General features: G+C 36.7%; 1 protein-coding gene across 1 annotated transcript in view; it reads left to right on the forward strand.

Annotated features, from left to right (window-relative positions):
* The first annotated feature begins 3,404 nt into the window (after positions 1-3,404).
* Positions 3,405-14,120, forward strand: part of LOC104627957 (regulator of nonsense transcripts 2-like) — a 16,508-nt gene continuing 5,792 nt past the window's right edge. Inside the window, 5 exon segments of the mRNA XM_010296373.1 lie at positions 3,405-3,775; positions 4,838-5,617; positions 9,140-9,300; positions 10,288-10,485; positions 12,350-12,499. Coding sequence (XP_010294675.1) covers positions 3,414-3,775; positions 4,838-5,617; positions 9,140-9,300; positions 10,288-10,485; positions 12,350-12,499 — 1,651 coding nt within the window. The 5' untranslated portion in view covers positions 3,405-3,413.

A 14,120-nucleotide genomic window follows, 5' to 3' on the forward strand; every position in this document is an offset into this window, starting at 1 on the left:
GATCAGAAGGGTTCGTGAGATAAAGAGCTGTATATGTAGCAGGTAGTGAGGGATATTGTAACATACTTGTTCTGTCATCCAGCACAGAAATCTATTATAAATGAGATGGGGGGGGTGGTTTGTCACCAGTGTTCATGGGGAAAAAGTGGATAATACTGCCTTGTGGTTAAAATCACAATGTACCCAATTATGCTCCATCCCTTTTCTTTTTATCCCATCTTCTCTGTTTTGCTTTTCTAAAAGTAAATGTCAGATAAGTCTTTAAAACAGAATTCTGAGTTCCTAAATTGAATAAGAGTTTGAGTACTGTAATGATTTTGGTAAGTGACCGTGTTGTTGAGAGCTACATGTGTAGCTGGATATTTTATTTTGTTGGGGTTTGTCTTCCAATTGTAATTGGTTACCCTACTAACAACAGGTGGGGGGACAAAGATAAAAGCTGGAGTACTGGAAAGGTGATATGTCTTTCCAGCATTTCTTTAATCAAACAACCCTTTTTTCCCCAATGTTTTCCTTTTAAACTTAGCTCCCAATTTATTATCTTTCAGAATCTAGCACTTCTTTTTAATGAATGTGTTACTCTATTTTTTTGTTTAATAGACTGAAAAACATTTTTTAATACAATTATTGGAGAGTCTCATGCAATGATCTAATGGACCTAATCTTACTAGTAAGATATTACAATGATGTTTAAATGCTAAAAGCTTCCTTTTTAAACCCCTTTTGTTAGAAATGGTGGGAGAGTTTATCTGTCTCATATTGATGGGATTTCCAATGTGGATTTGTAGTGAGAAAATTTTGATTAATAAGCTGTTATTGTTGGATTTGAAACAGACATAGACATAGAGGTTTTGCATCTTCCAGATGGATCTGTGAACAACAGGTCCCACTTAACCAGCCTACAGAGATGGAAAAATTAGTTCAGATCTTTAATATGAAGGCGTTTGGGGGGCTGCTTAGTTGTTTGGGTTTGGTTTTGTTTTGTTTTCTCCCCTATGGTTAAGTACTGATTTAATAGTAATATTGTTTTAAGATGATGTAGATCAGTGTTTTAAGATCCAAGTAGTTCTGAGATGTTGAGCTTTGAAACCATTTAGTTGTAGACATGCATTAGGGAGCCAAATTTGCTAGTACTCATTTAAGCGATGCTGATTTGATTGGTCTCGCTTCCATAAATCAGTGTCAGAAACATTTTTTCATTTGTGCTGTTGCCAGTTGCTATCGGAGGCCAAGTCCTGAATAGGTTCTCCATTGGTAGGTTGTCTCTGCCCATATCTGAATATACTGTGAATTTTTGCAAACAATTCCATATGGGATAGTCACTATCTAAGTCTGTCATCTTACTGTTTGGGAAATGGGGAAGGGAATGTGGAATACTTAGAAACAGAAATTTTCTTTAGGGTGATGTCTTATTTATAAATATCTTTCAAAATTGTTAAAAGTGATACTAGAAGCACTCTACATCAGGTTGGAATGCAAGTGTCTCATCCATTTTGTTGGGTAGATGTAGGAAATATGTGAATCTAGCATATTTTCATCATACAGCCTGAGTGAAATGTTAGAAAGGCAAAAAAAAAAAAAATTCCATAATTGAGAATCAAACTGGTGTTACTAATAAAAACCAAGTGACTGTTCTTTAGGAGGCATCACATACCATCGTGTTTCATCAGTCCTACCTCTATATGAACTTAATTTGAAGCACATGAATATGTGAAATTTTTTTTGTTTGTTTTAAGAAGTCAATTTAGCCTGAAGTAAATAAGGCTTAGGTGGTCCTAATTGCTTCTCTCAGTCCTGTCTGGCCCTCTCTCATCCCAAACATGAGTCGGCAGAATGCCCCTGCATTAAGGCCAGCTGCATTCTACACTGTAGTAACAACAGTTATCTGGCAGGTTGAGGAAGGTGAGTCTTCCCCTCTATTTGGTACTTACAAGACCACATCTAGATACCACATCCAGTTGTAGATTCTCTGTTCCAAGAAAGGCATTGACATGCTGGAGCAAGTCTACTGCAGGGCCACCAAGATCATTAGGAGGCCGGAGGACATGATATCTGAAGAGAGGCTGAGAGAACTGGGTTTCTTCATCTGTGAGAAGGCAAGGTCTTACTACTGTCTGCAACAACCTAACAGGAGAGTGTAGAGAAGATGGAACTGGGTTCTTCTCAAAACTGTACAGGGATAGGATGAGAAGAAGTGGACAGAAGATGATGAGGCATAGCAAGTTCTAGGATGATATTAGGAAAAGCTTTTTCAGAGTGTGGTTATTCAGGTAGTGGAATGGGGGCCTGGAGGGGACTGTTACATCTTCATCCTTAGAGATACTCAAAACTTAGCTAGCCAAGTTCCTCATCTGATTTAACCTGCTTTGAGCAAGGGAATGACCTCCAGAGTTTCCTTCCAATTTAAATTATTCTGTGATTCTATCCTTTTTTTTTTTTCAATATTTGTTATCTTTTGGATCCTTAGCCAAATGAAGGTAAAGCTTCGAGGGCCGAAAACCCCAAAGATGCTAAAGCTCCTACAAGTCACCAGAAAAACATTGGTTGAGTAGAAAGAGATAGAAATTGGAGCCTTTGATAAGTCTTGATAATCGAAGCGTTTCCGCTGTCATTTCCGTTTTTTCTGGTGGCAGGGAGGTTTGTGCATACATCTCAGTCAGCACAGCATGCTTTTCCAGCTGGTACTTGTGCTATACAGAAGAGTGCTTGAGATAACTGGGGAGATACTGGGAGGGGTAAGGAAAGATGGGAACAAGATGCTGCCTTTTAACAATGACAGTTGGGCATTGGAGCAGGGTGGCTGGAGAGGCTGTGCAGTCTCCTTCCTCAGCAGCTTTCAAGACTGGAGTCTAGGGTGGTCTAGGCTGCCTCATAGTTGACCCTGCTTTGAGCAGGAGGTTGAACCCCTGGAGGTCCTGTCTAACCTGCATTATCCTCTGATCCTAAGCAGAGGTAGTGGAAGGGGGAGTATTATTAGATGATGTGTGGAAAGGTCAGTGCGGTACAGGTGCATGCTGATGAATCGAATATTTTTATTAATCTTTAAGTTGGGGGTACTCTGCTTTCATCAATCTTGGATTTGGATGGACTTCTGTTTATGTTCCAAGAACGTGTATTCCTCAAGTTGTAGAAACATAAAATGCTTTTATTTCACAATTCATGCTGAAGACAACTTTGCAGTTTAACGCTATGCAACAAATGATTAGTTTTTAACCTGTTGTTAAGTCCATTCTTTAGTTCAAGGAAGCTTACCTTAAACCTGTATTTTATTCTGATGAGTCAGGCATCTGTGAATTATCTTTCTTAGTTAAGAACTAAGTAAATATGGGTGGGCTATGAAAGTGACTTTAATATATTAACAAGTTAAAAGTACTTATTTTCCTGTGATTCTGCAGACTTGCCTGGGTAACACAATGCCAGCTGAGCGCAAAAAGCCAGCAAATATGGAAGAAAAAGAATCTCCGTTAAATAATAAAGAAAAAGAACTTAGTGAAAGGCGACCCGTGAGCACCAGGGACAAGCCAAAAGAAGATGTCAAGGTTGGCATGAAGAGAGAGACTTTAAAGGTTCCTGATGATAAAAAGAAAAAACTGGAAGAGGATAAAAGAAAAAAGGAAGACAAGGAGCGGAAGAAAAAAGAAGAGGATAAAGTAAAGGCAGAAGAAGAGCAAAAGAAGAAAGAAGAGGAGGAAAAAAAGAAACTTGAAGAAGAGGAGAAAAAGAAACAAGAGGAGGAAGAGAAAAAGAAACAAGAAGAAGCAGCTGCTCAACTGAAGTAAGTTGTCTTTTGATGGTTTAATTGTGCCAAATGCTGTAGTCTTGCAATCGGGATTGTGAGCAGAATTACAAAAGATGAACTGTTTGAGTTACTTATAACACTACATACAACGCAGCCAACCAGCCATATAAAATTCATAGTGTGCTTTATGACTTCTACATGGTTTTGAGTTCTCACCTCTAACCTCTGGTAATTTAGTCTAATATGGGGTTTTGATACTGTTCTCCATGTGATGACCACATAATGCACAATTATGCTTGAATTAAGTAGTACAGTTTCTTGTAAGATGGAGAAGTGTTAGTGCCATAAAATTGGGAATACAGGCTCTAACAGGTCCACAGACCATAGTAGGAGCAAATCTACTGTGAGGGATGGCTGTAATTTCTTTTAATCAACCAGACAATTGATACTGGATGGCAAACACAGACTGTAACCTGGCAGTTTAATATGTGATATTACCAAGACAATGTTTCTTAGTATGTTATCAAAAGATACTACAGTGTTGAAGGTAGCATCTTTAGACCAATAAAGCCAAGATTTCAGACATTCGTGTGTTTGGAATATGTCACTTTCTAAAACTGTGGCAATGTCATAGCTGAATTCTAGCTGGAACAGGTGTACTTCACCTATTTAAAATTTTCTATGTGATTTCAGTAGCCTGGGAATAAAAGACTTGCCTTAACTGTGTAATACAGTAACCTGTTGAAAAGTTGTTGCCCTCTTCTGTAGGAACTTCATCTCTGTCTGGAGTAAATGGAGTCTTATGTTCATATTTTCTAAGTCTGTTGGAATTAATATGTTCTGCATAGAAATATTTGAGAAATTCCATTTTTTAACAACTAGTGCTTACCTTTTGCAGCAAAAAATTGAACGGAGTAGTTTATGAAGCAGATGCTTTAGCTTTCTAGAATTAACTTCTAAATATTTAAAAAAAATATTAAGGGGAAATAATGTTTAGAACTACAGGAGAGTGTCCAACTATGGCTTTTTTTTTCCTTTGAACTGTTATCCTGAAAGTAAGGTTCTGTAATGAAAATGACAAATTTTTATTTCTCTTAGAGAAAAAGAGGAAGCACATCAGCTCCATCAGGAGGCTTGGGAGCGCCATCAGGCAAGAAAAGAACTTCGCAGCAAAAACCAGAATGCACCGGACAATCGCCCTGAGGAAAACTTCTTCAGCAGACTAGATTCCAGTCTGAAGAAGAACACAGCTTTTGTTAAGAAGCTAAAAACCATTACAGAGCAACAAAGGGACTCCTTGTCCCATGACTTTAATAGTCTGAACTTAAGCAAATACATTGCAGAAGCAGTAGCTTCTATTGTGGAAGCCAAACTGAAAATATCGGATGTGAACTGCGCTGTGCACTTGTGTTCCCTCTTTCACCAGCGCTATGCTGATTTTGCTCCTTCGTTACTTCAGGCTTGGAAAAAACATTTTGAAGCAAGGAAAGAAGAGAAGACTCCGAACATTACCAAGTTAAGAACTGATCTGCGTTTCATTGCAGAATTGACAATAGTTGGGATTTTCACTGACAAGGAAGGTCTGTCTTTAATCTATGAGCAGCTTAAAAATATTATTAATGCTGATCGAGAATCCCACACTCATGTTTCTGTGGTTATCAGCTTTTGTCGGCACTGTGGAGATGACATTGCTGGTTTGGTACCAAGGAAAGTAAAAACTGTTGCAGAGAAGTTTAACTTGAGCTTTCCTCCTAGTGAAATAATTAGCCCAGAGAAACAACAGCCCTTCCAGAATTTGTTGAAGGAATACTTTACGTCTTTGACCAAACACCTGAAAAGGGACCACAGGGAGCTACAAAATATTGAAAGACAAAACAGGTGACACTTCAATGTTGCTTTTTATTTATGGAGAAAAAAATAGGTTATGAAATGCCTAGATTTGTTGCGATATTTGTAAGCAAAGCCTTAGTGGTGTGTAGAAGATAAGTATATTCTGCAATATATCTAAAAAAAGTTACGAATTTACTCTGAATACTTAAAGCAAAAAAACAGACTCTTTAAATATTTTTAAAGAAAATGGAGGTTGACCCTTAGCTTTAATTCTCTTAACTCTATTAGTTTGATGCTGCTCCCTTAGCAGTTTGAGAGTAATGCTTCTTTCCCAGCTGGTACTGTCCTTTTCCAGTTGGCATAGTGTGATTTCTCCCTTTCACCCACACATATCTAACAGAGCATATGCCACAATGGCTTTGGCTTGTTTACTTTTTTTTAGCGTGCCAGTATGGAGGGAAAATTAGGTTAGATTAGCGAGGTATACTTTACACTTTAATGTGGGCAAATTTTATATATTAAAATGTTGGAGAGTATAGACATTTTGATTCAAAGCCTCTTAGATGTCTGTGTAAAATACTAATATTGAAGATTATGAACATATACACCTTTGCGATCTGAAGAATTTCTGCCATGACCACGTTGCTTAATAATTGTTTGCTTTTCTTTAAAGCATCCTGAATTGTCATTATTGGAGCCAGCCTAAACCGAACTGCTGGTCTTAAAACACGGTCATTCTTAAATACTTTTGGAAGCATCCCAGGCAGACAGAAATGAACGTGTTACTGTGTGTAGGCACAGGTTTTAGTCAAAAAGCTGAACATCAGTCCAGAGCCAAATGTATGCTTGGAATACATTAAAGTTTGATGTTCCCAAACCACGGCTTTAAACTTGGATCCATTGTGCTGATGGGTATTGCACTGCAGTCCTCTCTGGTCTCAGTTAGCTAAATGTTGTATTTCAGAGGACCATAAATTGACTTCTGAGCTAGGATTATTCCTCCAAGTAGCTTATTACTTATTATTGCTTATAATAAGCTACTTGGAGAAATAATAATAACAACCTATAGAGTGTGTTATTGACTTAGTTGTCATTTTTTTAAAGTTAATGAATATAAACTTTTACACTTTCACAATTATAATTGGTTCTGAGCACATTGGTTCAGGCTGAGATTTCAATGAGTGAGTGTTATACAAGTCTGTATGATAGGAAATGAAATGGAAAACATTTTCCAAGAGGTATGAAGAATGTTAAGTAACCATGAAGAAGAAAGAACGTAAGTGATCTGGGAGAGGGAGGTATACTTTAATGTTTACTTGCACAACTGTGTAAAAATGACTGGATAGAGCCTTGAGCAGCCTCGCCTGATCTCATCATTGAGCCTGCTTTGAGTAGATCAGACTAGAGACCTCTTTATGCACCTTATCTGAATTATCCCTGAGTTAATTGAAAATTAATATGCTAACCTTAACAGTGCTTTAATACTGTGTTACCTGCTGAATCATTTAGGGAAAATTAAAGCATTATTAGGCACAAGGGTTTCTGCAAGTGGATAATTAGGAAAAGTACCTTGAGTTATGCTTTGACAGTAGAACCTCATGGTGGTTCAGTTACGCAGCTAAGGGCACAGCAAAATCTGTGCAGGCTGTGCCACTGGAAGGAAACAGCTTAATTCCCAGATTCTGGTGCAAGTTTCCAAAAATCAGTGTTAGCTACAGAAGAAACTTCTTCTATCTAAATTAAAGACATTTTTAAGATCTACTGAACCTGTGTTGTGGAACTTAGTGAAATTCTGAAGAGACAAAGTAAGATAAGTACTGTATGCTTTAGTTTTAATTGTATTCAGAAATGAATTGTGCTTTTTAGTTTGCTTTAGCTTGCTTGAATTTGTTAACACTTGTCTTTTAGGAATGGAAACTGAGAATTGAAACTCTTATACTGTTGTTACAGTGTTTTGCTGTTTTGCTTTTTTTAATAATCACACAGAGCTTCAATGTTCATGCTTATGAGGCTGCTGGTATATTTTAAACTTAAAATATGTACCTAATGGATACCTGTCTCCATGGAAAGGCTATGAATTGGCACTTAACATATTTCCTGAATGCAAGCCGTACTACTGCACTTTAGAAATTGTCAATGGTTATCTAATTTGTTAATTTTTCTTGCTCTGCTTTGCAGGAGCAGGTAACGCATCCTATAAGCATATTTTTGTAAAATGTTTGGGTCTTCTGGCAAGAATGTGATTGTATACTTACTGGTTAAAAAAAGCATAATGATAATGTAATTACGTGACCTGCTTTAGGAATGACGGCATCCATAGCTTATTTCAAACTTTACCTTCTGATGCTTTCATCTTGGTGCAGGATGCATTGTCAGTGATTACAGCTAGTTAGTCCAATGTTACTAGCATTATTCAAGGTACTGTAAAACAAATTGGAAACTTGCTAGGCAAGCTCATTCTGTCAGCTTCCCTTTGAAAAGTCCGTGTTTGATCTGAGCCCATTTGTACTTCTGCTGTAGTAGGCCCCCAGACAGCTCAGACAGCCCACAGTGTCCTTTAGTAGTAAAGAACTGAACTGATTGTGCCTCATCCATGTAAGAACTGCTCATGCAGAGTGGATCATACCATCGATAGGAAAATGTACTTCTTGGGAGCCCTAGTTGAGGGCAAACTAGAACATTGCTAATGAGCAACCAGCTCACTCTCAGTTAACCCAAAATCAAGGATGGCAGTCTTTCGTCAGTCTTCTGTGGCAATCTTTGTACTAGCAGAGATTACCTTGTTCTGTACGTTTGGTTGAAACTACTGAAAGTTCTTGAAATTCTTCTGTCTAAAATCCAAGATGGCCTTAATTGTAGTTTGGTAAAAAAATTGAATTGTACTGTTCTGCATGTAATCCTGAAACTGCTTTACTGCGCACTTGTAAGCGGTGATTAGGTTCCTTCAAATGCAAGTCACTTTTGACAATGGATTTCAGTTTCTAAACTGAGAATTTAAAATAAGTATGGATAGTTTCATAAAAGAAAACAAAGAGTAAGTGGAAAAAGCCCCAAATATAACAGCTCTTAATTTGCACTGATAGCCTTGAAATAACTTGGTTTGGATAATTAATGGTCTGGTCTTACTGTGCAACTTTTTTTTGAGCCTCCGGGTGATGATTGCCCATTTAATCATTTTGAACACCATGGAAATGTACTGTTACAGATGCAAAGCAACTTTTATCCAACTTACATGTAAGTTGAATGTTTTAATTTACTACAAAAGTCTTTTCATAGTGCAGGACTGTTACAAGATAATCATGGCAAAAAAAGTTGTCCTTTTTCTTTGGACATGGAAGTTTTTGTGACTGTACTACCTGCAATGATACTGAAGTTGGTAATTCAGTATGGTTGTTTGGAAAAAAAGATAGCATTGTTCAAATTTTTGCTATTGCAGTCTAATCTAGAATTGTCACAGTTCCCTCAAAGTGGGAAGGTTAGCTTTGCTCAGAGAAATTGGTAGTGGTTCAGCACAGCTCAAATATATTTTAAGGAAAAAAGGTTGTCTTACTGTAACTTTGTTTTTTGTAGGCGCATTCTTCACTCCAAAGGAGAACTGAGTGAAGATCGACACAAGCAATATGAGGAATTTGCAATGTCCTATCAGAAGTTGTTGGCAAATTCTCAATCTCTTGCTGATCTTTTGGATGAAAATATGCCTGACCTTCCCCAAGAGAAACCAACACCTGAGGGTAGGCATCTTCTAAAGCAAGTAAACAGCATGCTGGACTTGGCTTGGATGTGTTCCAAACCCTCTTACTGATGCATTCTTCCCATTGATTCTTTTTTTTTTATGCTTTCCCCCTTAAGGATATCAAAGAATGAATAATACATAGGTTTTCATTAAAGTAATTCATGTAACTGTAACTATTGTATATGCTGTGTAGTTACAGTAACTTAAGAAATACCTATTTAGACTTGTTTCGGGTAATACAGGAGTAAATGGAGAATTAAAAATGTGTTTAACCTAATCAATTTCATGTAATGCATTTTTTTAAATATTAAAAAACTGTATATGTTAGAGTTTTAAAAGCTGATATTGTTAAAAAACAAATTTGAAGTATGTTTTGGGTTATGATGTTATGAGCAGGAACATATTCTTAAGCCAGGTAAGTCACTAGATGGCTCTCTGACCTCCTGAGAAGTCAACATTTAACTGGCAGAGCTGTTCAATGCCTTAATGAATCTCTAATTTTAGGTTTCAAGATGTTGAAATCATGACTGTACTTTTTGTCTGAAGTGATCTTGAGCTTAAAAAAGCTGTATTTTTTTAATAGCCCTAAGTTTAAAATTATTAACTTCTATTCTTAAAATACAGTGAAGTACAGTTCATCATGCTCAAAGCAATTACTTTTTATGCTAATGTGGTTAGTCTGTTACAACTTTCTTTCTAATACCGCATAATGTGCTGCTTGATTTTATTTGATTGACTTTCACTCTTGATACTGTTTTCCATCAATGCCAAATTTACAATTTTCATGTAGTTTATTGATATATCTATTACTAAGATTGGATTGTTAAAAGCACTTTATATGGTGCAATATTTAAGTGAAAACAGTGGTAGTAATAAATAGGTTAACATGTTTCTAAAAGTATTTTTTTAGTCTTTAAAGATGCTTCCATTTAGAAGGTGAAACATTTGTGTGAATAACTTTCTTGTGGTTTCACTATTTTTGCAGAACATGGACCTGGTATTGATATTTTCACACCAGGAAAGCCTGGAGAATATGACCTGGAGGGGGGTATCTGGGAAGATGAAGATGCTAGAAACTTCTATGAGAATCTCATTGACTTAAAGGCTTTTGTGCCAGCAATTTTGTTTAAAGATAATGAAAAATGTTCCCAGAACAAGGATTCCAGCAAAGATGAATCAAGAGGTAGAATGCTTAGATGAGTATTTTCTTAACATATTTTGTCCAATAGGCAAATATATAGGCAAATTTGAGGGAAGTAATGAGTCTCTACCAAAATAATTTGTGGTAATCAGAATAGTACACCAGTTTGGATGAATTTTTAGGGAAGAAACTATGTCGGAAAGGGATTGTATCTGGGAATGGCATTTAAGGAAGAAAAAAAGTGCATTTTAATGTTGATAGAATTTCAAGTTTAAAATAATTGGAGATTAACCAATGTGAGTAAATGCTAGCTTTTCTGTGACAAACATAAAAGTTTACCTTCTTTGAAAGATGTTAGTGTTCGTTCTGTTTTTTTCCACTAAATTGTCAATGGTAGCTAACTGTCTTGGTATAAAATTCCAGTAGATTAAAACAACTGGATGGTTCCTCACTTATGAGGCAGCCCTAGGTTCACAACCAGGCATTGGTAGACTTTTAATTACAATGTTTTAAAAATGGCATTCACCATCATGGGCCCAAAGTGTAACAGAAGATGCCTCTTTGGGTAAGAGCAGTGTTATGGCATTGAGGAAATGCCAACAAAGACATGGACTACATGGTTTTCTAATACACATGCAGTAAGTCAGTGTTGAATATTAATGGCATGTGAACTTTCTATAAAGAAGGCCATGAGCTGATTTCTAAATTCTGAAATTTCCCAGTGAGGATAATTAGGTATTGGATCAGCTTGCCCAGGGAGACTGGAACCTCTGCTTTAAGAGATTTTTCAGGACAACTGGAAAAAGGCCCTGAGAAATCTGGTCTGAATACAGTACTCATCGATTTTGAGCAGAAGGTTGAGGTAAAGACCTCACCAAGGTCCATTCCAGACTAAATTAGTATGTGACTTTAAACAGTTTGCTTGCTTTGCAAGTCTGTTTTCCATTTGACATGTACACTGTTCGGTTGTCACATTTTTGTTTGAAAAAATGTAAGTATTTTAATGAGGTTATTTGCCTTGAATTATTTTTAATGAAGCATAGTCTGCCAATGAGGCTTGAAGGAGGCCTAAAAGCATACGAAAATGTTGAAAATAGTAACCTCTTGGAAAAATGCTCTATGCTGGACCAGTGTTGTTGTCCAAGAAAAATATAAGCTATTCATTTCTGAATCTTCATCTAGAGACTGATAGATTACTTGTTTTCAAGGGAAATACAATTTTTATTTGACCTTCTACATAGCATATTATTTCTTCAGTATCTTCCTCCTGTTCTGTTTTTTGCCCTTATTTTGTCTTGGTATTGTATAAAATACTTTACCTTGCTTTGTCAATTTTGTTATCAGTTGAAGTAGGAAAAATATGCTGTGTAAACATTAACTTAGAATTTGTACTTTTGAATCTGAGTCTTTTTGAAAAATGTTTGCGATACTCATTTACTGGGGTTTTGGAGGATACTGTTTTTCTACCTGACCTTCCCAGTATGCAAGTTTTTTTTGCTTGCACTTTCCACATGTTGGCTTGGCAATCCATTTAGGCACTTCTGACCTTAGATTACTATATTTCTGAATATTTTGTTCCGTTTGGATGTATGCATGTCTTCCGATGAAGATGTACCAGGTATAGTTCAGAACAAACCAAAGCACTAAAAACTGTTGGCAATCCTTAGCAGACCCCAATGTAGGTAAATGTTCGCAGTTCTCAGGCATATGGGTAAAGCTATATGAAGGATAACAAACTGCTGAGACCTAACAGATGAGGCAGTATAATCTCAAGAAGTAGCTACTCTTTTCCTCATTCCCTTTTAACAAGACTAAGATGCTAGAGACATAGGTTTAGCAACATGAGTCTTACTATATTCTAATCATGACTGTGTGTATTTAATACTGCTACTTAACTTTTAAATAGATTCAAAAGATGCCAAAGATAATAAGGAAGCACCTGGGAGTGAGGATTTGGAGTTGGAACTGGAAAACCTGGATATTAATGATGATCCTCTGGAATTAGACTGCGGAGATGAGGCAGAAGATCTTACAAAAAAGCTTCTTGATGAGCAAGGTAAAAAGAATTGGTTTTAGGAATTCTTTGTTTTTTCCTGATTTTTTTTTTTTTTTTTTTTTTGAGCCTGATGGTTTTTAGACAGAGTGACTTCAGGGAGAACTATTTATTTCTGTATTTATTAAACTTTAGTAGCTAGAAACTGTTAGGATTGTGGTAAAAAATGCATTCATAACAAGACATTCAGATACAGGTATAGAGGTTTATGTAGTGAAAGTTACCGATTCCTTCATACAGCTTTTAAAAATAATCAAATGTGAAGGCAGTTCTCTTGAGAAGTGACTAGAAAAGTATGTAGACTTTAGTGCATAAATTACTTCTCTCATCACATGGGCTTAGAGTCCTAATAAAATATTTTGTTTTTTAAACTTCAGTTGACATCTAAGATTCAGCTCTGCATTTCAGTCTTGTTAATCATTAAAGACTTTTCTTTTGATGTTATGGCTTTACATAGCAGGATTTAAGAATTCTAACTTCTAATTATGGGTAAAGGGCTGCAAATAGCACCTGTGAAAATCTGCGTTAGTTTTGCTAGGGGAAACAGCATCAAAATGTTTCTTAAGAATTTTTATTATGAGTTACAGGTTGTTCTTTCAGTGGTACTGAACAGTGGGAAAAGCTACCTTAGTTATTAAGAGTCAAACTCATAGAGGAGCAAGTGAGGTGTTTTCTTTGAGCCCAGTTTGTCAGACACATCAGTCTTGCTGCTTTGGGTTTTCAAGGACCAATGCAGATTCTTTTCTTTAATTTCTGAAGCAGAAAAATTATTCTGTGTCTAGGGGCGGGGGGAGGGGGAGGGGCAGAGGGGAAATCATATCTAAAGTACATTGGCTGGAGATTCTGTGGCTTAAAAGTAAAAATCCTACCTGATTTAGTGAATTTATAATCTAATCATCCTCTTGCTTGAAACTGCATTAGGCTTTAAAAGCTAAGGAGTTAAAGCCAAAACTTCAAGCTGTGGAGTTGACATCAACGCAAAAAAGTTCAGGCCCTGGCAAAGACTGTATTGGTGCTTAAAGCTTGGGTTCATGTAACCAAGCTGATGCGTGGATCTATAGGTTTGGGTATTTAGTACCTTGAACAACTCCTCAAAGTGCCAGTCACTCTCAGCTGACAGTAGGGATGGATTACGGCGTATGGATCTTTAAACTGGATGACTCTCTGTGTACCTAAAGCCAGTTGAGCTGAAACTAAAACTAATCTTGGGACTATGCTGGTCTGTGACACCTCGCAAATTCAAAGAAATTGGACAGCTCCAGAGTCAGACTGTTTCAGACCCCTCCTGAAAGGAAACCTGTCAGGAGAATTCTGTGTAATATTTCCTTAGGTTTTTCCTTACCCAGACAAGTTGGAAAAAGCCATACCCTCTTTTGAATAAATTTACCCTTTTATTTATTTTCTTCTGAGTACTCATCAGCTCATGAAGCTGGTTAAGATGTTAAGTTTTAGTAAGTTTAATTTTAAGTAACTTTTAATAAGTTTTAATTGCAGAATGTTCACCTTTAGTGAGTTGTTATCCTCTAGTCAGATCTCAAACAAAACAGTGACGAGCTTGGTTCCAGCTGTCTATAAGGGAGGTATGCATACGTATTCTCTTGGAATCAAAAGGAAAAAGAGCGGT

This window comes from Phaethon lepturus, unplaced genomic scaffold, assembly GCF_000687285.1.
Source record: "Phaethon lepturus isolate BGI_N335 unplaced genomic scaffold, ASM68728v1 scaffold24861, whole genome shotgun sequence".
NCBI lineage: Eukaryota > Metazoa > Chordata > Aves > Phaethontiformes > Phaethontidae > Phaethon > Phaethon lepturus.